The sequence below is a fragment of the Sminthopsis crassicaudata genome, chromosome 3, assembly GCF_048593235.1.
Source record: "Sminthopsis crassicaudata isolate SCR6 chromosome 3, ASM4859323v1, whole genome shotgun sequence".
NCBI classification, from domain to species: Eukaryota; Metazoa; Chordata; class Mammalia; order Dasyuromorphia; family Dasyuridae; genus Sminthopsis; species Sminthopsis crassicaudata.
In genome coordinates this window covers 271,757,813-271,783,598 of record NC_133619.1, presented here as the reverse complement: position 1 = coordinate 271,783,598, position 25,786 = coordinate 271,757,813, and the positions used below count along the sequence as shown (strand labels likewise).

The window sequence follows — 25,786 nt, the reverse complement described above, 5'->3', positions numbered from 1 at the left end:
ATTACCAACACAATTCAACAGCAAGAGATACAAAGAGAAATTCCATTCAAAATAACAGTCGATAGTATAAAATATCTACCAAAGGAAAGGCAGGAATTATATGAGCAAAATTACAAAACACTTGCCACAAAAATAAAGTCAGATTTAAATAATTGGAAAGACATTAAGTGCTCTTGGATAGGCCAAGTGAATATAATCAAATGACAATACTCCCTAAACTAATCTATTTATTTAGTGCTATACCAATCAAACTCCCAAGAAACTATTTTAATGACCTAGAAAAAATAACAACAAAATTCATATGGAACAACAAAAGGTCGAGAATTTCAAGGGAAGTAATGAAAAAAAAAATCAAATGAAGGTGGCCTAGCTGTACCTGATCTAGAACTATATTATAAAGCAGCAGTCACCAAAACCATTTGGTATTGGCTAAGAAATAGACTAGTTGATCAGTGGAATACGTTAGGTTCACAGGACAAGATAGTGAATAAAAATAGCAATCTAGTGTTTGACAAACCCAGAGATCCCAACTTTTGGGATAAGAATTCATTATTTGACAAAACTGCTGGGAAAACTGGAAATTAGTATGGCAGAAACTAGGCATGGATCCACATTTAACACCACATACTAAGATAAGATCAAAATCATGGGTCCATGATTTAGTCATAAAGAACGAAATTATAAATAAATTAGAGGAACATAGGACAGTTTACCTCTCAGACTTGTGGAGGAGGAAGGAATTTGTGACCAAAGGAGAACTAGAGATCATTATTGATCACAAAATAGAAAATTTTGATTACATCAAATTAAAAAGCTTTTGTACAAACAAAACTAATGCAAACAAGATTAGAAGGGAAGTAACAAATTGGGAAAACATTTTTACAGTTAAAGGTTCTGATAAAGGCCTCATCTCCAAAATATACAGAGAATTGACTCTAATTTATAACAAATCAAGCCATTCTCCAATTGATAAATGGTCAAAAATATGAACAGACAATTTTCAGATGATGAAATTGAAACTATTTCCACTCATATGAAAGAGTGTTCCAAATCACTACTGATCAGAGAAATGCAAATTAAGACAACTCTGAGATACCACTACACACCTGTCAGATTGGCTAAGATGACAGGAACAAATAATGATGAATGTTGGAGAGGATGTGGGAAAACTAGGACGCTAATGCATTGTTGGTGGAGTTGTGAAAGAATCCAACCATTCTGGAAAACAATCTGGAACTATGCCCAAAAAGTTATCAAACTGTGCATACCCTTTGATCCAGCAGTGCTACTACTGGGCTTATATCCCAAAGAAATACTAAAATATTTGTGGCAGCCCTTTTTGTAGTGGCTAGAGACTGGAAAATGAATGGATATCTATCAATTGGGAAATGGTTGGGTAAATTATGGTATATGAATGTTATGGAATATTATTGTTCTGTAAGAAATGACCAACAGGATGAATACAGAAAGGCTTGGAGAGACTTGTATCAACTGATGCTTAGTGAAATGAGCAGAACTAGGAAATCATTATACACTTCAACAATGATAGTGTATGAGGATGTATTCTGATGGAAGTGGATATCTTCAACATAGAGAAGAGCTAATCCAATTCCAAATGATCAATGATGGACAGAATCAACTACACCGAGAAAAGGAACACTGGGAAGATGGCGGAGAGGAAACACACGACTCAGTGAACGTCCTCACTCCCTCACAACCAATTAGATAAATTAAGTCTCAAAATTAGCTCAGGACTGATAGATACCACAAGGACTGGAAGCACGACTTACCAGCTGAAGAGAATCTGGAGTTTCAACAGGAAAGGTCAGTTCTCAGGGGAGGAATAAGAAAGACCAGCACAGAAGGTGGGGTGGGGGCACGCTGCGCCCATTGCGCTGGGAGGGGCTCTGGGAACAGAGAAGCCACTGAGGTTAAGGAATCTGGCACGGGCTGTTGGCTCTTCTCTGCTAATTGTTTGGCAGTTCAGAGGAGAAAGCCAAAATATTTTGGAGCTCGGATTAGATTTTCCCCGGACCCTGGGGGTGACTCAGGCACCAGGGGGTGTGGCCTCAGCTACCTCCTGAGAATAGTTAAGAGACTGACAAGTGGGTGGATACGGCCCAAGGCAACACACACTGCCTAGCTTAGCTGGAGGGAGTGGAACTCAGCTCCAGGAAGTCCCAGAGAAGCGGAACCTTTGAACTAGGGACCGCGGTTTCTGGCAGACACTTCCAGTTTGAGCGCAGGGGCTTCTCACGTCACCTGCTGCAGACGTCCACTCCCCACCCGGACACATAGGCTGAGCTTCTTGCTGTCTTCACTATTCTACGCCCTCGAAGCACAGCAGTGCTAATCACCTCTGAGGCGCTTCCAGGGAGGGGGTGGGGAACTCTCTCCCAGATCTCTATCTTAGCGCGGGCGCAGGGGCCGCTGCATCCATCCGGTCTGGGAGGAAGCTGGTAAAGAAGTAAATAATTTCCTACCCCAGGGACAGACCCCAAAACATTTTTTTTAAGTATGAGCAAAAAGCCAAGAAAAACCATAGATTACTTCTACACAGAGAAAGAGCGGGTGTCCAACCCTGAGGAAGTTAACAGCAGAGAGACAGCAGACAACAACCTAAAGGGGAACGATTCCTGCCCCCCATCACATAACTCTCTCCTAGAAGAAACTCTTAAAAAATTGAGGGAGATTGAAGAAAAATGGGGAAAGGAAAGGGAAGCTATGATAGAGAATAACAATGTCCTGAAATTGGAGTTGGAAAAAATAAAGAATTCACAGGAGATGCAGGGAAACAAAATTTATGAATTAGAAAAGGTTAAAAAAACACAGGAAAGTAGGATTTCTGAATTGGAAAAGATAAAAAAGTCTCAAGAAAATAGAATTTCTGAATTGGAAAAAGAAAATAATTCTCAAAAAAAAAAAATTAGGGAAATGGAAAAAAATTCAATAGAGCAAAATAATTCATTTAAAAATGAAATTGGGCATTTACAAAAAGAACTAAAAACTGTGAAAGAAGAAAATAACTCCTTAAAAGTCAGGATGGAACAAATAGAAATGAATGATTCACAGAGAACCCAAGAATCAGTCAAACAAAACAAAAAAAATGAGAAGCTGGAGAACAATGTCAAATACTTACTGGGAAAATCTATAGACCTGGAAAATAGATCTAGGAGAGATAATCTGCGGATTATTGGACTTCCAGAAAACTATGACCAAAAAAAGAGCCTAGATTCTATTTTACAGGAAATTATCAAAGAGAACTGTCCAGAGATAATAGAAACAGAAGGGAAAGTAGATGTGGAAAGAATTCATCGAACTCCTTCTGAAATAGACCCTAAAAAAAGAACACCACGGAATATTGTGGCTAAGCTGCAGAATTACCACACAAAGGAGAAAATCCTGCAAGCAGCTAGAAAAAAACAATTTAAATACCAAGGTGCCACAATAAGGGTCACCCAAGATCTGGCTGCCTCCACATTAAAAGATAGAAGGGCCTGGAACCTGATATTCTGAAAGGCAAAAGATCAAGGACTGCAACCAAGAATGAACTACCCAGCTAAGTTTAGCATCTTTTTCCATGGAAGAAGATGGTCATTCAATGAAACAGAGGAATTCTATATGTTTCTAAGAAAAAAACCAGACTTAAACAAAAAATTTGATCTACATCCACAAGACTGAAGAGAAACAGAAAAAGGTACACAGAACCCTTGAGAACTGTAACTTTGTTGTGGGTATATAAAAAATACTCAAGGATAATTTGATTTTACTGATATAAAAGAAAAAAAGGGGGGTGTGGTAAAGGGAAGGAGGTCGGTTCAGAAAAAGGGGAAGGAGTGATAAAAAGAGGGAAACTACATCCCAGGAAGAGACATAGAAAATACACCATATCTGAGGGAACTTAGTGAGGGGGAGAATCATTGTGTGAATCTTACTCTCATCAGAAGAGGCTCAAAGAGTAAATAATTAACATATTTGTTTTTCAGAGAATTTTCTCTCACCTCATTAAAAGGGGGGAGAGGAAAAGGGGAAAGGAAAAGGAGAATAAGTGAAGGGACTTGGAGGGAGGGGGGAGGGATCCTAAAAAAAAAAAAAAAAAAAAAGAGGGAGGGTTGCGCGTCACAAGGGGGGTTTGTAAATTAAATATCGGGGAGGGGGATCAGGAGGGTCAAGGGAAAAAAGTATAATCTGGGGATAATACGATGGCAGGAGATACAGAATTAGTAATTTTAACTGTAAATGTAAATGGGATGAACGATCCCATCAAACGGAGACGGATAGCAGATTGGATCAAAAAGCAGAACCCTACAATATGTTGTCTACAGGAAACACACTTAAAGCAGGGAGATACATACAGAGTAAAGGTAAAAGGTTGGAACAGAGCTTATTATGCTTCAGGTAAAGCCAAAAAAGCAGGGGTAGCTATCCTTATCTCAGATCAAGCAAAAGCAGAAGTAGATCTCGTTAAAAAAGATAAGGAAGGAAACTATATCCTGCTGAAAGGTAGCATAAATAATGAAGCCATATCAATACTAAACATATATGCACCAAGTGGTATAGCATCTAACTTTCTAAAGGAAAAGTTAAGAGAACTGCAAGAAGAAATAGACAGTAAAACTATAATAGTGGGAGATCTCAACCTAGCACTCTCAGATTTAGACAAATCAAACCACAAAACAAACAAGAAAGAAATTAAAAAAGTAAATAGAACATTAGAAAAACTAGGTATGATAGACCTTTGGAGAAAACTGAATGGCAATAGGAAGGAATATACTTTCTTCTCAGCAGTTCATGGATCCTATACAAAAATTGACCATATATTAGGACATAAAGATCTCAAAATTAAATGTAGGAAGGCAGAAATAATAAATGCCTTCTTCTCAGATCACAATGCAATAAAAGCTACATTCAGTAAAAAGTTAGGGGTAAATAGACCAAAAAGTAATTGGAAACTGAATAATCTCATCTTAAAGAATGACTGGGTGAAAGAGCAAATTATAGAAACAATTAACAATTTCACCCAAGATAATGATAATGATGAGACATCATATCAAAATCTTTGGGATGCAGCTAAAGCAGTAATAAGGGGAAATTTTATATCTTTAGAGGCTTATTTGAAGAAAATTGAGAAAGAGAAGATTAACGAATTGGGCTTACAACTTAAAAGGCTAGAAAAAGACCAAATTATAAACCCCCAACCAAAAATTAAACTCGAAATACAAAAATTAAAAGGAGAAATCAATAAAATTGAAAGTAAAAAAACTATTGAATTAATAAATAAAACCAAGAGTTGGTTTTATGAAAAAGCCAATAAAATAGATAAACCTTTGGTAAATTTGATCAAAAAAAAGAAAGAGGAAAATCAAATTGATAGTCTTACAAATGAAAAGGGGGATCTTTCCACCAATGAAGAGGAAATTAGAGAAATAATAAGGAGTTACTTTGCCCAACTTTATGCCAATAAATTTGATAACTTAAGTGAAATGGATGACTTTCTCCAAAAATATAGGCTCCCTAGATTAACAGAGGAGGAGATAAATTGCTTAAATAGTCCCATTTCAGAAAAAGAAATAGAACAAGCTATTAATCAACTCCCCAGGAAAAAATCCCCAGGGCCAGATGGATTCACATGTGAATTCTACCAAACATTTAAAGAACAATTAGCCCCAATGTTATATAAATTATTTGAAAAAATAGGGGATGAAGGAGTCCTACCAAACTCCTTTTATGACACAGACATGGTACTGATACCTAAACCTGGTAGATCGAAAACTGAGAAAGAAAATTATAGACCAATCTCCTTAATGAATATTGATGCTAAAATCTTAAATAAGATATTAGCAAAAAGACTTCAGAAAATCATCTCCAAGATAATACACTATGATCAAGTAGGATTTATTCCAGGAATGCAGGGCTGGTTTAATATTAGGAAAACTATTAATATAATTGACCATATTAATAATCAAATTAATAAGAACCATATGATCATCTCAATAGATGCAGAAAAAGCATTTGACAAAATCCAACATCCATTCCTACTAAAAACTCTTGAGAGTATAGGAATAAATGGATTATTCCTTAGAATAATCAGGAGTATATATTTAAAACCGTCAGTAAGCATAATATGCAATAGAAATAAACTGCAACCTTTCCCAGTAAGATCAGGAGTGAAACAAGGTTGCCCACTATCACCATTACTATTCAATATAGTACTAGAAACGCTAGCCTCGGCAATAAGAGCCGAGAAAGAGATTCAAGGAATTAGAGTAGGAAATGAGGAAATCAAACTATCACTTTTTGCAGATGACATGATGGTATACTTAGAGAACCCCAAAGACTCTGCTAAAAAACTACTAGAAATAATTCAAAATTTCAGCAAAGTGGCAGGATACAAAATAAATCCACATAAATCCTCGGCATTTTTATATATCACTAACAAAATGCAACAGCAAGAGATACAAAGAGAAATTCCATTCCAAACAAATGTTGAGAGTATAAAATATTTGGGAATCCATCTACCAAAGAAAAGTCAGGAATTATATGAGAAAAATTACAAAACACTTGCCACAAAAATAAAATCAGATTTAAATAATTGGAAAGACATTCAGTGCTCTTGGATAGGCCGAGCGAATATAATAAAGATGACAATACTCCCCAAACTAATCTATTTATTTAGTGCTATACCAATCAGACTCCCAAGAAACTATTTTAATGACCTAGAAAAAATAACAACAAAATTCATATGGAAGAATAAAAGGTCAAGAATTGCAAGGGAACTAATGAAAAAAAACTCAGAGGAAGGTGGTCTAAGTGTACCTGATCTAAAGCTATATTATATAGCAGCAGTCACCAAAACCATTTGGTATTGGCTACGAAATAGACCGGTAGATCAGTGGAACAGATTAGATACAAAGGACAAAAAAGGGTACATCTATAGCAATCTAATCTTTGACAAACCCAAAGATTCTAACATTAGGGATAAAAATTCATTATTCGGAAAAAACTGTTGGGAAAACTGGAAATTAGTATGGCAGAAATTAGATATGGATCCACACTTAACACCATATACCAAGATAAGATCAAAATGGGTCCATGATTTAGGCATAAAGAGGGAGATAATAAATAGATTAGAGGAACAGAGGATAATCTACCTCTCAGACTTGTGGAGGAGGAAGGAATTTATGACCAGAGGAGAACTAGAGATCATTATTGATCACAAAATAGAAGATTTTGATTACATCAAACTAAAAAGTTTCTGTACAAATAATACTAATGCAAACAAGATTAGAAGGGAAGTAACAAATTGGGAAAATATTTTTAAAAACAAAGGTTCTGACAAAGGTCTCATTTCCAAAATATATAGAGAACTGACCCAAATTTATAAGAAACCGAACCATTCTCCAATTGATAAATGGTCAAAGGATATGAACAGACAATTCTCAGAGGAAGAAATTGAAACTATATCCACTCACATGAAAGAGTGTTCCAAATCACTACTGATCAGAGAAATGCAAATTAAGACCACTCTGAGATACCACTACACACCTGTCAGATTGGCTAAGATGACAGGAACAAATAATGACAAATGTTGGAGGGGATGTGGGGAAACTGGGACACTAATACATTGCTGGTGGAGTTGTGAAAGAATCCAGCCATTCTGGAGAGCAATCTGGAATTATGCCCAAAAAGTTATCAAACTGTGCATACCCTTTGACCCAGCAGCGCTACTACTGGGATTATATCCCAAAGAAATACTAAAGAGCGGAAAGAGACATATATGTGCCAAAATGTTTGTGGCAGCTCTTTTTGTTGTAGCTAGAAACTGGAGGATGAATGGATGTCCATCAGTTGGAGAATGGTTGGGTAAATTGTGGTATATGAAGGTTATGGAATATTATTGCTCGGTAAGAAATGACCAGCAGGAGGAATATAGAGAGGCCTGGAGAGACTTAAATCAACTGATGCTGAGTGAAATGAGCAGAACCAGAAGATCACTGTACACTTCAACAACAATGCTGTATGAGGATGTATTCTGATGGAAGTGGAAATCTTCAACATAAAGAAGATCCAACTCACTTCCAGTTGATCAATGATGGACAGAGGTAGATACACCCAGAGAAGAAACACTGGGAGGGGAATGTAAATTGTTAGCACTAATATCTGTCTGCCCAGGTTGCATGTACCTTCGGATTCTAATGTTTATTGTGCAACAAGAAAGTGATATTCGCACACATGTATTGTACCTAGACTATATTGTAACACATGTAAAATGTATGGTATTGCCTGTCGTCGGGGGGAGGGAATAGAGGGAGGGGGGGTAAATTGGAAAAATGAATACAAGGGATAATATTATAAAATATATATATATATATATAATAATAAAATAAAAAAAAATGTGAAAAAAAAAAAAAAAACAAAAAACAAATGTAAAACCTCAAAAAAAAAAAAAAAAAAAAAAAAAAAAAAGAAAAGGAACACTGGGAAATGAGTGTAAACTGTTTGCATTTTTTGTTTTTCTCCCCAGATTATTTTTACCTTCTGAATCCAATTCTTCCTTTGCAACAACAATAACAAAATTCGGTTCTGCACATATATATTGTACCTAGGATATACTATAACATATTTAATATGTATGGGAATGCCTGCCATCTAGGGGAGAGGGTGGAGGGAAGGAGGGGAAAAATTCGGAAAAAAGGGAGTACAAGGGATAATGATATAAAAAATTACCTATGCATATATACTGTCAAAAATGTCATAATTATAAAATTAATTTAAAAAAAAGATTTTTGCATTATGTTCATTGCAGTGAAAATAAACTGGAAACTCAGTGGATCAATTGGAGGATACCTGAATAAGTTGTGGTATATGAATGTTATGTTGTTTTATAAGAAACGATCAGCAGAATGATTTCAGAGAGGCCTGAGAGACTTACATGATTCTAAGTGAAATGAGTACATGTATAGTTCTGTTGTCTCCAGAAACTGCCGAATGCTCTCTGGGAGGAAATCTGCTGTCTCAACTCAATCTCTTGGTTAGATTCTTCTTCCTATAGACTGTTCTTCCTCCAGAGAGCTGCGCCAACTCTGGCACAGACCAGACTTCTTTTCCTCCAGAGAGCCGCCCTCTTTCATCCTACCAGAGAATGGGCGTGGAATAACTCAGGGGCTTCTGGGAAAAAATACTTCAACCAATGAACTTGCTCCTCTTAAACATTAAGCTCCTCCCCAGAAGTTCAAATGGGTAAAACTCCCTTTAAAGGCCTGGGACTAGAGAATTGTTAAGTACCCACTTAGCACTTAGTAAGAACCTAACAAGTACAACCAGGAGATCATTGTACACAGCAGCAAGATTATACGCTGATCAATTTTGATGGATGTAGCTCTCTTAGACCAGTTCCAATGGTCTTGTCACGAAGATAGCCATTTGCACCTAAAGAGGGCAGTGGGAATTGAATGTGCACCACAACATAATATTTTCACTCATTTTGTTATTGTTTGCTTGCATTTTGTTTTCTTTCTCATTTTTTTTCCTTCTGGATTTAATTTTTCTTGTGCAGCATGATATTTGTGGTAATATGTATAAAGGAACTACACATGTTTAACATATATTGGATCACTTGTCAACTGAGGGAGGTAGGTAAGGGTTTTGGAGGGGAAAATTATCAAAAATTATCCATGTATATATTTTGAAAATGAAAAGCTATAATAAAAAAAGAATTTTTGTATCAATATTCATTAGGGGAATTCATTAGGGAATAATTTTCTTTATCTATTTTGACCCTACCTAGGTTAGGTATCAGCACCCTTTCTGTGTCATAAAAGGACTTTGGTAGTACTCACTCCTTTTTCTCTATTTTTCCAAATAGTTTGCATAGTGTTAGAATTAATTGTTCCTTAAATATTTGGTAGAATTCATATGCAACTCCATCTAGCCCTGGAGAAGAATGTTTTTAAATGAAGAAAATAAAATACACAAAGTTATAAAAGAATCCAATTATATTGGAATACAATTGTCAATGCATTTTAAAACCAATTTTATGGACTTTTATTTAGTGTCCCCTGACACTTCTTGTGCCACCACCTTCCTATCTCATTTAGAGAAATATCTATATCTGTCAGGTCCATACTTCACTACTTTTTTATACAGTTATTGGAAAATTCTAAAGAATTTCTATTCCTGGATTTGTATTTTGCTATGTTTGCTTATTCAGGCTATACATCAGTAAAATCATGAGGATTGGCATGTGGTCTCCTCTCCTTTTATTTTTTATGTGGGCTCATCTATTTTAGGAAGCCTATGCCAAATCATGCACTGACAGGATATTTCATATGGTTGAGAAGAAGTAGATACCAAAAATGATGGTCAGCCATGCCCTGCCCCAAAGAAAACCACTTTGGAAATAATGGGAAACATTACTAAGTGAAACAAAAGATAAAATATTACAAGAGAAAAGATAGTGAAATGATCACCCTTTATATATCACCATCAACCAACCTACAATGACAAACTACAGGACAATTAGCTCCTGATGGCAGGCATTTCTTTAGTGGATGGTGAAGGGAGATACCCAGTTTTTCCTTTTCAGCCTCAGGTATAATTATTTGAAGGTAAGGAGTTAAGAGGACAGTTCAGAAGGGGAAAGAGTCTAGGGATGCTGTGATTAAACAGGTATTTCTTAAATAAATAAAACCTGCCTCCATGTATGGCTCTCCAGAGAAATGTAAGTGAAGAAACCTGGCTGCATCACCTTGCCTTTCCAACATCATCATTAAACAAGCTAATTACAAAAGAGAATCACGTCAGGCTTCAGCTTGTGTATGAAGGGAGGAAGTGATTTAGAATTCTGATAATTGACAGTTATTGGAATAGTATTGATAGGAAGAAAACTACTCCCTCCCTGGGGTTATTTGTTATTTCATCATTACCAAAACAGATGGTCATGGCTACTGTATAGCTTCCCTGTTTTTCTAATGGTGTGTGTGTGTGTGTGTGTGTGTGTGTGTGTGTGTGCACAGGTTGGCATACAAAAGAAGCTTGGGAGATATGGGATGTTTTAATTATTTCTCTCAGAGGGATTGGATATGGATTTGAGACCCTTTGTAGCCCTTTCATGCATATATTTATTTATTTCAGTAATGCTGTTGTGAAATTCAGTGATACATTAGCACCACCTAAAGGCCTTATACAAATCCTCTGTCTGTATAATGGAAGAGTGCAGCCTGATGAAATTCTATCCTGCTGGAGTGATAAGAATCAATTGGCAATTAATATCCTGCTAGCTGAATGTGTTCTTCCTCGCTATTAAAACTTAAAGGTAGACCCTATGGGTTAATTTTATAATGTTTCCCCTGAAGAAGTAGGCATTTATTTTTTGTACACAAGCTTTCATTTAGTACAAATCCCTTGTAAAATGTCTGTCCATAGGTCTTCCAGAATCTGTCTTCCAGAAATACAGTATTTTTTTGCTATGGGCATCTTTCTCAATTTTGTGTAATAAATTACCACAGCAAACAAAGATTGAAGTTTGTATATATATATATATATATATATATATATATATATATATATATATATATATATATATATATATATATATATGCATATATATATATATATATATATGTAGTATTTAATTTATGCTTTAACATATTTAACATGTATTGGTCAACCTGCCATCTGGGGGAGGAGGGTAAGGGAAAGGAGGGAAAAAATTGGAACAAAAGGTTTGGCAATTTTCAAAGGTGTAAAATTACCCATGCATATATCTTATAAATAAAAAGCTCTAATAAAATAAATAAATAAATAAACAAACAAACAAACAAACAAATAAATAAATAAATAAACAAACAAACAAACAAACAAACAAACAAATAAATAAATAAATAGATAGATAGATAGATAGATAGATAGATAAATAAACAAACAAATAAATAAATAAATAAATAAACTAGCAAAGAAAAAAAAAAAGAAAGAAATGTGTATCCTATAAAGGATTTGATGTTCCCTGAAGAATTCAATTCAATAATATTGAAATTAAATGAGATTGAATTGAATTGGATATGTTAGATAGCTTGATAATCCTGAAGAATTAGAGGAAAGGGCAGAGATTCTGATTACTTTTGATGGTATGGTCATCTTTAGGGTCTCAGTCTGCCTTTTTCTTTCTTCTTTCTTACCTTTGAGACAAGCTGTATTGATGGATCATTAATAAAACACACATTAACACTTAAGGTACTTTCCTGTCTTTGTATGGCTTCTACTGATAGACTAAGGATGGATGAATGAAAAAAAGCATTCATTAATTGCTTATTCTGTGTTTGCACTGTGCTAAACTTTGGGATACAGCTCCTAAGCCTTGTATCCAAGAAGAAAATAGGAGTGGTGGCTTTGGTGAGGTATTTTGATACAAAAAGTCAGTATTGGTTTGATCATTGTTCTAGAACTAAAAATCAAGGCAACTGGATGGAAAAGCTTGCATGCTGCCAAATACAGCAAGGAGAAGATGGTTGAAGAATAGAATAAACATAGATCTCATATGAATGCTCCATGTTTTCCTCCCAGACTCCTCTAACAAGCAGCCCTGACTGGAGCCGTTTCTTTCCAAAATATCTTGCTTTTTCATCTATGCTGGGTGCTACTAGAACAATCACTAGTTGCATCTTTTACAGAGATAAGAAGTCTGAATGCAGCAGAAGAATCTCTGTATTTCTTTTACAGTTTGGATGTGTGATTTCTCTCTTTCCTGGAACAAAATCAAAGCTATTTAATTTAAGATGAATAATCTGCCTACAAGTGTTTATTCACCATGTGTTTCATAAACCTCTGAGCTGGAGACAAAGTCTCAGAGTAAATAACAAAAGGAATGACTTTCATCCCCTCAATAGCCACAACAAAGATGCGTGTCCATCTGTTATCTGAGAATTTTTCTAATATGGAAGAGAATGAAAGAGGAAGATGGACTAAATGAAAAGGAGGCATGTTTATAAATTTGAAGTAGAACATACCAAATTTAAAAAATAGATTTTTCTAACAAAACTTATGTTATCTGAAACTCATTTTGATAAAGCACTGCTATATCTCACATGTTTGTAATTTGGCAAAAACAATCTCTGATCCTTTGATGGTGCCTCCAATTCAAGTCATTAATATTAGATGCAGCTAGACAGAACAGTGGATAAGGCCCTGAGTCTGAAATATTTTTTTTTTTATTTTATTGGGAGGAAGAGGCTTTGTATACCTTAAAGTATTTATTACTATTATTACATACATGAACAAAAATATAAATGTATGTTTATATTTATATAGAGTTTCATAGCATGTTAGAACTGAAACATTAAAGATCATCCAGTTACTCACCTCCCTCTCATAGTTAATGAAACTGAGAAATTAAGAGACTCACCTTGCTGACATACTAAATTAATGGCAGAGTTAGAGCTAAAAATACTAGACTGCTGCCTAGATTGAGAATGCAGTATTCTGCACTATATTTTGAAATGAAACTGTTTATTCTCCACAATATCATGTTGGCAATTAGTAGGTTAAACTCTTTAAGGTGGCGTCAATTGACAATTGACAATTTATCTCATATCTTTCCAGACATCAAATTTAAGCTGACTTCTCATTTGCAGAAACTCTTCAATAATTTCTAAAAATTTGGTCATTTTTGCTCTTTGGGAGATTTGTCTCTCTATGAATTTTCAAGAATCTTATGTAAGTTTTTGAATTATGTTAGGTGCTTTGACATGTTCTATTTATGCAGTCAAGTTAATGATGCTTGTTTTCTGGGAGATCACTTGAACACTTAACTTTTCTTATTTTAGCCATTTTCTTCCAATGATATCACAAGGGAAGTGATTAGTTTGGGCAGCATGCTATTATTCAAATTCAATCTACACTAAATACTAATATGTTAATACAATGTTATTATTGTGAACCACATGCCTCCAGTTTTTATCTGAAGGGTCTTGAATTTAAAATTAATCACGAATCATCAGCATAAGTCCTTAAATGGAGGGACTAAATAAGATGTTTTCATTTGACCAGGCATGTCCAGGAGTATATACATTCCAGAGACTGCAAAGTTTTTTGAAAGATATAAGTTAAGCTTTGCATAGTACAACAGTATTGTAGTCTATGATATTTATCTGAAACATGATTATTGCTAATTGAAAGATGTAAGTTGAAGTAAAGGGATGACAGAGAGGAATGCTCTAAGTTAGTTTCAGACAAAGCTGAGATTTTCATGTCCTATTACTTTAATAATTTCAAATTAGGCTTGATATCAAGACAAGGAGTAAAGGATAAAGAAAGAACCTAATAGGCCCCACTATATAGATAAATTAATGTGGATAGAAAAAGCCTATTATTATTATTATTTTTTTTTTGCTGAGACAATTGGGGTTAAGTGACTTGCCCAGTGTCACACATCTAGGAAGTATTAAGTGTCTGTGGCTGGACTTGAACTCAGGTCCTCCTGACTTCAGGGCTGGTGCTCTATACACTGTGCCATCTAACTGTGTGAAACAAGCCAATTATTATTCTTTATATCATTTACTTATTTTTATTTATTAGATGATACTATTATCCTGAAAAGAATTGAATTCTTTTATTCAAGGAATATAGCAGAATATCTCAATTGTAGAGAAATTTGTTGAAAAAATATATGTGAGTGGAAATTAGATGGATATGTATGTGTGTGTGTATGTGTGTGGTGTGTGTGTGTGTGTGTGTGTGTGTGTGATGTGTGTGTGTGTGAAAGAAGTATAGTACTACTCATATATTTCCATCTATTTAAGATGGCTAAGTAATGATGCAGTATCAAAACCCAAGATGAAATAAATAAAGCATATAGATTTGAATGCCAAGTGGGGAACTCAGAAATCAATTTCCTCAACTTTTTTTCTCCAAGAGGAGCTGCCACATGGGAATATTCATAAGCAACTTTAGTTTCTTCATCTGATTTAGATAATTTCTTAAGATTGAATAATAACTGAAACATATCATCTTATTACTATGACATGTTTTTGAGGTCCAACCCAAAATGGATTTCAAAAGGAGATTTGTAAAACCAAAATTAGATAAAAAACAATCTAATATGTAATTTGTAAAAATTCTAATTGTAAGATAGGACAGAAATGTCATAGCTTTATATAGTTGGAGACTCTTGCTGGAATACATTTTATAGTGATCATCGTATTCCATTTTATTTTATAGAGGTAAAAAATTGACATTTAGAAAGTTTTTTATTTATTGCTAAAGCAATTGGGGTTAAGTGACATGCCCAGGATCACATAACCAATTAATCTAGAGAGTTTAAGGGACTCTCCTAAGTTCACATAGATGATTCATGGTAAAACTAGAATCAGAACCTGAGTATTTTGCCTTACCAATAAAAAAGATGTACTATTCTTAATGGACCACAGTCTGAACAGAGTATTATGTGAACGAATTAGTGTTATTGCTTAATGTACAAATAAATAGAGTTCAGTTTACAAACCATTTTAAGGAAGGATTTTGCCTGGTTAATTTATTATAAATAATAAAGGCTCACATTTACATACTTCATAATATATAAAACTCTGATCTCTGTGACTCTTTTAGGAAGATTATAAAAGTATCAATATCCTCATTGTATTGATAAGGAATTGAAGGCTCATGGAGTCCAATGACTCCATTAAGGAGAAAATAGCAGAACAGGGGTGTGAACCCAGAAATTTTTTATCTAAATGTAATGTGCTTTTTTTTTTTGCTTTTCCTAAAATGTATCATGGCAAAAATATTGATGCCATTTGTATAAAAATCATGATGACATCTGACTCATCATGATGTCATTTAACTCATAAGTAGAGTCTGAGACAGGGCAGTCACCTCATAATTTCCCAGTAGACTGTTCTCCAGAACTTCATCTTAGTGCTCATAACTCATCTACATATAAGATTGCATCAACTCTGAAAACTCACATTTATTCAATATCCTTTGACCTTGGACTTCCCTTTCTCTGATACAAGGGGGTAAAGAGTGGACCTTTGAAAACTCCTACCATTTAAAAAAGGAAGTAGAGGCAGCTTTCCCATAATGTCTCATCTGTTTATAAAACTTCAGCAGGCCAGCACTATGTACTGTCCTTCTCCCATTCCTCCTGCCATTTCACTTCTTTTTATATTCTATCTTCTTCCATTAGATTTCTGAGAGAAGGGATCCCTGAGCTTACTTAGCACAATGCCTGCACAAAGTAGATGTTGAATAAATGCTTATTGGCTATTTATGTCCTATCTGTTATATGACCCCAATCAATAGATTAGGAAGGGTTATGTTTCCATGCTCATTAATACTTAATGCAAATATTTTCAAATTTCCTCATGTTTGATTAAGTCCAAATCTACAAATCTGGTAGTAGAATTCCTTATGGAATCTTAAGAAATCCTGACATCAGATAGTATGGGAGGTTCTTTTCTCCTCAAAAGAGTTTTTGTTTGTCATTCATATAATACCAAACCCTTCATTTTTTAGCCTCTTTTTTCTTTGACTTGTTACTGAATTTCTTATATGAAATTTCTTTTCCTGCTCATCTTTCTCGCTCATAGGATGCTCTGGTCACCACCACCAAAACACTACAGTCACAACTCTTACCAGATCATACTCTGGGACCTGCTCAAGGGAAAAATATAGATTCATTTTATTGATTTACAACTGGAAAATTTTAAGCTCAAAATATAATCATTTTCTTCTGTATATGTGGCATCACTACTTGAAAGACATGTCTGTTTATGTGATGTAACACACTTTGGAATTTTGTTGACAAGTTATTTGAAAGGTTCAAAGAGTTAGTGCCTGTACTAATTATTTTGAATAGGATTGCTTCTGATAGTGCTGAGCAGCATCACTGAATCCTTTTCAGAGGAACATTAACTTTTGTGTTGCAACTGCCCTGGTAGTTATTCAGATAGTTCTTGAAATGCACATATCCTTGAATGAATAGGAATTGAGAGGCAGCACAATACACTGTTTACAAGCAGAATGGTATAAAGGATAGCATCCTGCAGTTGAAGTTAGGAAGACTTGACTTCAGTTTTTCCTAAATACTATTAGGTGTGTAGCTATGAGCTCCTTCATTTCTCTGAGATTCAGTTTAAGGTTAATAATAGTACCCATCTCAGACTCATTATGAATATCAAAGGAAATGTGTCTAAAAAACTTTTCAAACTTTAAAGTGTTTTGTAAATATAAGTTATCATTATTGTTAGTATTATTTAATTAAAGTAGTAAAAGTATTAGTGTTAGTGTCATGAAACTAAGATTCTAGTCCTTAATCTAATATCTGATATGAAAAGAGAAGAGGTGGGGAGAGGAGGAGAGAGTTTCTTCACTACCTGATTTACAAGACTATTGTGAATAAAACATTCTGTAAAGTTTAAAGGGCTCTTGGAGTATGAACTAGAGTGAACTGAAATGACATCAGTCCTATTCTTGAAAATCCTACAACCCTTCCCATTCCTCATTCACATTCATTTCTAACCCCAAAGTAAAAATTTGCAAGTCTATCAACCCCTATCCCTTCATAAAAACACACTCACAAATTATTAATCTCAGAAATAACTCTACTATGTGTCCTAATATACCCTTCTTCCCTCTTTTCTTTTTTTTCCCTGAGGCAATTGGGGTTAAGTGACTTGCTCAGGGTCACACAACTAGGAAGTGCTAAGTGTCTGAGGCAATATTTGAACTCAGGTCCTCCTGACTTAAGGGCTGGTGCTTTATCCACTGCACCACCTAACTATCCCCCTTCTTCCCTCTTTTCATGGACTAAAAAATGCTTTCCTGGATGCTTGATGAGAGAAATGAAAAAACAAGCTTGAAGTTTCACTCACAACCAGCTAATTGGCAAAGGAGAGTGAATGTAAGTAGAAATTGTTTCTGTTTCAGATAGAAGCCCTAAGAGTCTTCCCCTTAGAGATTTTTTTTTTTTGACTAGGCGAAACAAGCCATTCTCTGCCTCTTTTCTTAGCTAGCCTTAATCACTGATTGGGAATTGCCTCAGTCACACTTAGAGTTATTAAAGACTTTAGTTTATTAAGAAAAAGTTATCTCCCACTGCATCCAGGGCCATTTCCAGTTGTCCTGATCTATATCTCGCCACTGGGAGCAGATGGGTCTGGAGGGGAAAGTGAAGCTGGGGGCTTTGCACAGTCCTCTCTCATTTGAAACTAATTCACTTTCATTTCATGGTATCTTATGTCATGGTCTTTTTTGATAGAAGGACAAATAAGAAAAGCCAGTATCCACTACACACCTGTCAGATTGGCTAGAATGACAGGAAAAGATAATGCAGAATATTGGAGGGGATGTGGGAAAACAGGGACACTGATACATTGTTGGTGGAATTGTGAATACATCCAGCCATTCTGGAGAGAAATCTGGAACTATGCTCAAAAAATTATCAAACTGTGCATACCCTTTGATCCAGCAGTGTTACTATTGGGCTTATATCCCAAAGACATTTTAAAGAAGGGAAAGGGACCTGTATGTGCAAGAATGTTTGTGGCAGTCCTCTTTGTAGTGGCTAGAAACTGGAAAATGAGTGGATGTCCATCAATTGGAGAATGGTTGGGTAAATTATGGTATATGAATGTTATGGAATATTATTGTTTTGTAAGAAATGACCAGCAGGATGATTTCAGAAAGGCCTGGAGAGACTTACATGAACTGATGCTGAGTGAAATGAGTTGGACCAGTAGATCGTTGTATACTTCAACAACAATACTGTATGATGATCAATTCTGATGGAGGAGGCCCTCTCCAACAATGAAATAAACCAAATCAGTTCCAATAAAGCAGTAATGAACGGAACCAGCTACTGGTTCAAAAGAGCTCTGGGAAATGAGTATGAACCACTACATAGAATTCCCAATCCCTCTATTTTGTCCTTCACAGGCTAATTGTACACTATTTCAAAGTCCGATTCTTTTTGTACAGCAAAATAATTGTTTGGACATGTATACATATATTGTATTTCACTTATACTTTAACACATTTAACATGTATTGGTCAACCTGCCATCTGGAGGAAGGGGGAAGGATGGGAAAAGTTAGAACAAAAGGTTTTGCAATTATCAATGCTGAAAAATTACCTATGCATATATCTTGTAAATATAAAGCTACAATAAAAAAGAAGGAAAAAAAGAAAAAAAAAGGGCAATCAAAGAAAGGATAGGTTGCCTGTCCAGAATACATGCTGCAACAATAAATGACTATAAAAAAGAAGTCAAAGCTAAAAATATATATATATATATATATATATATATATATATATATATATATATATATATATATATATATATATATATATATATATTAAGAGCCAGTATCTATGTCAAGTAAGTGCATTAGATGTTATGGAGCACATTATAACATATCATTGAGTGGAAAATAGAGTTGGTTTTATATGGATGTTTAGAGTGAAGGGTGATACTGGGCTAAAGGAATATCTTTGGGAAGAGGTGATGAACTTGTTTTACACAGGGATTTCTGAGAGTGGGTTTGTTTTTCTATCTGCAGCCTGTGGGACTATTTCTGGGCAGCATTTTTCCTTCTCCCCTCTACCCTCACTTCCATTTCCCTTTTTCATATCCTGCCTCAACCAGTTTTTCTAGTAGGGGTTCTTAACCTGGAGTCCACAGACTTGCCAAAGAATCCATAGAGATGTCAGGGACTCTGTGAACTTAAATGGATTTTTTAAAAATACATATTTATTTTCACCTTTACTTTGGTTTGTTTTATGATCTTACATATTTATTTTATGCATTTTAAAACATTTCATGATGTAACAAAAAGCTTAAGAATCCCTATAATTGGCAGGTGATCTACAATGGCTCCCTAAGAAGGTCAGGGTTTTCCCATAACTTGAAATAATAGAAGATCTTGGAGGGAAGAGAAATGGTGACAGCTTCATTTTAGGAGTTTTAGTCCTCAGAGAATGCCTTCTGGTTTATTTGCTGTGTTGATTTTGCAGGAGAATAAATAATGTTTTATTTTAACCTTTTAAATTGTGTTATTTCAATTATTAAATTAGTAACATATTTTAAAATAGATTTAGTGGTCCATCAAGGACTTACTGGATTTTAAATATCAAACTTGAATGATGTACTAACTCTATAAGAGTTTGACTAAAGAAACTATTGTGGGAGATAGTTTTATAGAGAAATAACACCATGTGAGTAGTAATGATCTGGGTATGAATACTGCTTTAGTTAGTCATCCACTGCATAGCCTTGGGCAAATACTTAGTATCTGTGAATCTCAGCTTCTTCATCTGAAAAATGAGGTATTTGGATAAGATTATATATTAAAAAGTTTTTTTTTCTTCCAGTTATCAATCCTAAGTGAGTTTATTTTTCCTTAAATTAGGCATTTCTGATTTAACTGATCTGATAGAAGCCCCAGTTGGCTGAAATAATTGCCTAAAGGATCAAAAGCATCTGTGGGTTCAAAAGCTGAAATAATAACTGAGTTAGGCCTCCAGTTTGGCCTCTGGTAGAGACACTAGATCTCACAGAGACAAAAGGGAAACTAGAAGAATATACAAATATAGCTGCATAGGCCATAATGCATATATATATTGGTTGATAGCTGAAATTGCAGCATCTGAATACAGGAATATAACTATTCCACATGCATCTGTACAGGTCTGAAATTCTTCCCTTAAACTCATTTGGCTGATGACAATCAAAATTTATTTAAGATATCCTATATGTAATCACCCCAATATATATCATTGGATTGCCCTAAGCCATTCCTAAATGAGCCAGGTTGTTATGGTTTAGATATTCCAGCATTCCAAAAGAGAGCCTGAGTTTTCTTGTTAATTATTTTTAATGCCAGCTAAACTTGGTCAAGCATGTCCACATACTTGGTGTTTGGAATAGACAAGGGACAACTTTTAGCAGCAGCAGCAGCAGCAATCATAATCAAGAACAATATAACATGGAGATGAAAGGTCAACAATAGAAAAGGACTCCACAGACAAATCTGGGACCTCCTTGTGCCCAATGTCATTTCTTCCAAGGGATCTTCTGATGAGTGACAGCTTATCCTTTGTCTGCCTTCTTTCCCCACTAGTGCTCAGGGGTGGAGAGCATTCAGAGCAAAGTGAAGAAAAACTGAATCTTAAAAACTACTTAAAGAACTTGGTCCAAGGGGAGGTAGAATGGGGAAGGGAGGAGCAAACCAGGGAGATACCAAAACTGATCCCCAGTGTTTTCCTTTTGACCAAACACATAATGCCTATTAGTAGAACATGAATCAATCACATCATAAATGTTACTTCTTCCCTGCCTCTCTCTATTCCCTTTCTATCCCCGGTGCCTCAAGTGAGGGAAATTATCCTGCTGAGTCGTGCAGCTATCTGTCCTTTGAGGATTCAAGAATCCCACAGCTGCAGCCATGATGCCAGCCAGTCTTCGAGTGCCTCCAGTGGGCAAGTCTTAGGAACTGCACTCTTCACAGTGGCAGGAAAGGATGTACCGATAGGTAGCTGTGAGTCTCATGCCCCCAGAGCAACGAAGCCTCAGGGCCTTCAGTTTGGAGGTCTGGGGTCGGCAGCAGTGACAGGTAGAGCGGAAGGGCTGCTTCAGGACCGTGCTGAAGGAGACAAGAGGCTCTGAACGGGAGGGCTGGCTGCAATGCCCCTCACACCTTGCCAATAGCACCATCTGAAAGAGAGAAAAGGATGTAGTCAGCCTAATTTGCCAAAATTTTCATCTTTTGGTATCTTCAGTATGTGCTATTACCAAGACTTAAAAAAAAAGTTATGGAATATGGAACACTTGCTACTTGTGTGACTTTGCATAAGTCTCTTAACCCTATTTGCCTCAGTTTTCTCATCTATAAAAGGTGTTGGAGAAAGAACAGACAAACTACTCAAATATATTTGCCAAGAAAACCCCAAATAGTTTCAAAGGATCAGACATGACTGAAAAGACTGAACACAACAAAACTTTAAAATCAACCACTATAAGTTTATTTTCCCCAAAGAGATTGTGCACATTCAAACACTCCATGTTTCACATTAATGTTTCTAACCAAACAAAAAAGAAGAAACCCTAGATAAAGAGTGGAAATATCTAAATCAGCACAACATTAAGGACTCACATCTGAAAATAATAAGAGGATTAATAGAGCCCACTAGTCAGTCAGCAGCTGTTATATTTTATTATTTTTTTTTTATTTTACTAATGCCTTTTATATTATGTCTCTCCCATATGATCATTTAAGTATCCCTTTTTATAAAAACTTAAAAGTTTGGGGGATGGACAGAGCAGTTCAACAAAACCTAATAAAACATTGACTGTTGACAACATATGCAATATTTCTTATTTATGATCTCTCATTTTTAAAGTGAAGGGAGAATAGTGCTTTCCCTTCTATGCTGGGCCACTTTTAATTGTTATAACTGTGCACTGTTCGAATCAGTATACATTGTTTTCATTGTATATTTTTCCCCTGCCTTTGCTTACTTTACATTGCATCAGGTTATAAAACTCTTCCCAAGGAATTCTTCATATTCATTGTTTCTTATGGTGTAATAAAATCTCATCACACTCATGGTCCACATTTTGTATAGCCATTCCCCAATCAGTGAGTACCTACTTTGTTTCCAATTCTTTGCTACCACAATAAGTACTCTATGAAGATTTCCTTTTTCTTTCATTTGTTTTTGTTTGATTTTTTTTCTTCTTGGGTCATATGCCTAGCATTGGGAGCTCTGAATTGAAGAGTATAAGTGTTATATTTATTTTTTAAATTGTTATTTTAAAGACAGTCCAGGAGAACAAGATTAATGTTGGAAGATTGGAAGAGGGAGAACAACATACTTGTCTAGAAAATGTAGGAGATGAATATTGCTAGGGAGTGCAATGGCAACCTTGGCAGGAGCTCTCCAGCTGTAAAGACTCCAGAAGAAATGGGAGAGTGGGCTGACTGCCTGCTTAAGTTCATAGACCAAACAAGTATTGTAAATTGGGATTACTTGTTTTTTATACATGTCCCTCATTCCTGGAGAGTTCCCTCACCTCTGCTTCCTGGAGTCCCTAAATCTATTCAAATCTCAACCCTATACTAAGCATTTTCGTCTCCTCTTATTTCTGCCTTCCTTTCCCATCTCATAATTACTTTGTATATATATTTAAATATACTTTTCTGTGAACACATTGTCTCCCTCTCCCAGAAGAATATAAATTATATCCAAGCAGCAAGTTTTCATTTTTGTCTCTGTATACAAAGTACTTGGTACATAATAAACACTTAATAAATGTTTGTGTAATGAAATTGAGTCATTTCATTCAAACCATTGTTTGCCTGATACCAAACTATTGCTGCCTGAAGTACCTTCTTTGATCAAATTGTGAATTTTGACTTTACTTCCATTTTAACAATTTAACTTTACTTCATCTTACTTTACTTAACTATTTAACATTTCATCTGTAAGTAAATCAATAAGTATTTATTAAGTACTTTCTAGGTGCTAGGGCTAAGGCTGAGGATACAAAAAGGGGCAAAAGAATGGAGATCCAATCAAGTGGGTGAGATAAGCAAACAAATATGCTATAAATAAGATAATAAATAAGAAAGAGAAGGAACAGATTTGAAAGCAGTCCAGAAAGACTTCCTGGAGAAGATGGAATTTTAGTAGATACTTAAAAGATCTACCTCTAGTTCTTTCAGTTTCATAACAGATCTCATTCACTTATCTCGTCAGAGATCTTGCCTTATTTGTCTTATAATTTTGACCTCTACCTGTTCATGAATCTCCCAGCTTTGCACCATCCCCCCTCCATATCTTAAATCAGAGAAATTTCAGTTAATACCATGTGCTTCACTTAGTCACAGCCCTTAATAACTCTTTTAACTGTCCTCCCCTCTTTATATTTCCTCTAGATAATGATACAACCATAGTAATTGCAGAACATTAACACTGTTATCTGGGAGACAAAACAAAGAATCAAGCAATCACTTAGCAACCACATAAAAAACAGAAGATAGTAGAACTCAACCACAATAACTGTGAAGAAGAAATGATGACAGACCAATTTAATTTATTTCTCCTATATAGGAGAATAACGCACAATAATAATACAACATGTCATAATAATAGCAAAAATAAGCTATGAAAACTATTTTCATTTTAATCTGGCTTTTCACTCAGTTCTATCTTCATAAAGTACCATGGATTTTCAAGCCTATTGTCTCTCACAAAGCTGCCTTTTACCTCTGTCTCATCCCCCCCCCCCAATATCCACTTTCTTTTCCATAATCCTTTGGGCTACAAACTTCCATTCCCAGGCAACCTTGGTGGTTGGGGCAGAAAATCAGTTAGACCAGAGCAAGACCTCACATATGTTTATAAAACACCTACTCTTTTCAGCATTTGTAAAGCTGAGGAGGTGGGGAAGAAAAAGAGAGATGCCTGGAGTTTCCAAAGATGTAGAAGCCCTACCCATTAAATCCAGGAGGATCAGAGAGATTTTTGTAACAGTGTAATAAATTCTGGGGGAGTTTGTCAAAGAATCTTTATGCATTCCCTACCCCCTCCTCCCTCTGCAATGTTGAAAATTGCAGTTATTTTTTTCCTGCCTTTTGTGCTCTCCTATTGTTCCTCTCTTTTTAAATGCTGGATTGAATAAATGTATTAGACCCACTAGTTCATCTGACCCTATAGGAAGCCCCTTAACAGATCTCAATGCATCTTTATCAGAGCTTGTTAGCTATATAGCATGTGTGCCAAAGCTGCTTGTGTTATGGCTACTCAATGCATAAATGTTTGTGAGAATGGTGGTCTTCTATCACTTTCTCTTGCAAAAGCTGTCACGATAATTCTTCCCTATTACCTACTCAGAAAAGTCAATATAAGATTGTTAGGTTCTTACTAAGTGCTAATGAGATAATGAGATAGTAGGTTTTTACAAAGTGCTAAGTCAGTACTTAACAATTCTCTAGTTCCAGCCTTTATTGGGAATTTTACTTGTGAACGCCTGGGGAGGAGCAAGTTCATTGGTTGAAGTAATTTTTCCCAGAAGCCCTTACATTATCCCACGCCCATTCTCTGGGAGGATAAAAGAGGGCAGCACTCCAGAAATAGAGTCTCTGTTCTAGGTCAGAGTTAGAGCGGCTCTCTGGAGGAGAGAGAGTCTTGTTTGGACCAGACTTGAGGGGGCTCTTTGGAGGAAGAAGTCTCTCCTCTAGACCAGAGAGCGATCAGCTGTTTCTGGAGACAACAGCACGTTACATAAGATGATCACCTCAATTTCCACAACTCTTGGTATATCAAAAGATGAATCATTAAATTGACATATTACATTTGAAAGGTTATCAATATCTAATCCAGGTCATGTTAGGTGGATGAAAAACTAGATCCAAAGTTGCACCCAAAGGGATGTTTTATTTACACTGAAAAACATTTTTCTATTACTTTTATTTTCAGATATACTTTTCTAGACTCCCCCACTGAAGGAGAGATCTCTTGTTTTAATAAAGAATAAAAAAAGAGAAAAAAAGTTGTGAATTAACTAATATTTACTTGAATAATATTATTTTTGTTATTTGTCCTTCATTTTTTGAAGAAGACCAGTGACATCATGGGATGCCATCTTGATTTGTGTGTGAGTTGGATTTAATTGATGCAGAGTTATCCAAAGTCATCAACCTCGATCTCTTTTCTGGAGTCATTAAAATCCAGTGAAAAGGGAAAAAGCAAGATAACTGAAGATGGCTCAGGATACTGTGGATAATCTTGG

The 25,786-nt window shown here is 35.4% G+C and overlaps 1 protein-coding gene across 2 annotated transcripts in view; it reads right to left on the bottom strand.

Annotated features, from left to right (window-relative positions):
* Positions 1–20,848: 20,848 nt before the first annotated feature.
* NDP (norrin cystine knot growth factor NDP) overlaps positions 20,849–25,786 on the bottom strand; it is a 47,186-nt gene continuing 42,248 nt past the window's right edge. For both annotated transcript variants that reach the window (XM_074300806.1, XM_074300807.1), the window contains one exon: positions 20,849–21,706. In XM_074300806.1, the coding sequence (XP_074156907.1) occupies positions 21,479–21,706 (228 nt within the window). In that variant the 3' untranslated portion in view covers positions 20,849–21,478. The remainder of the gene's footprint in view (positions 21,707–25,786) is intronic.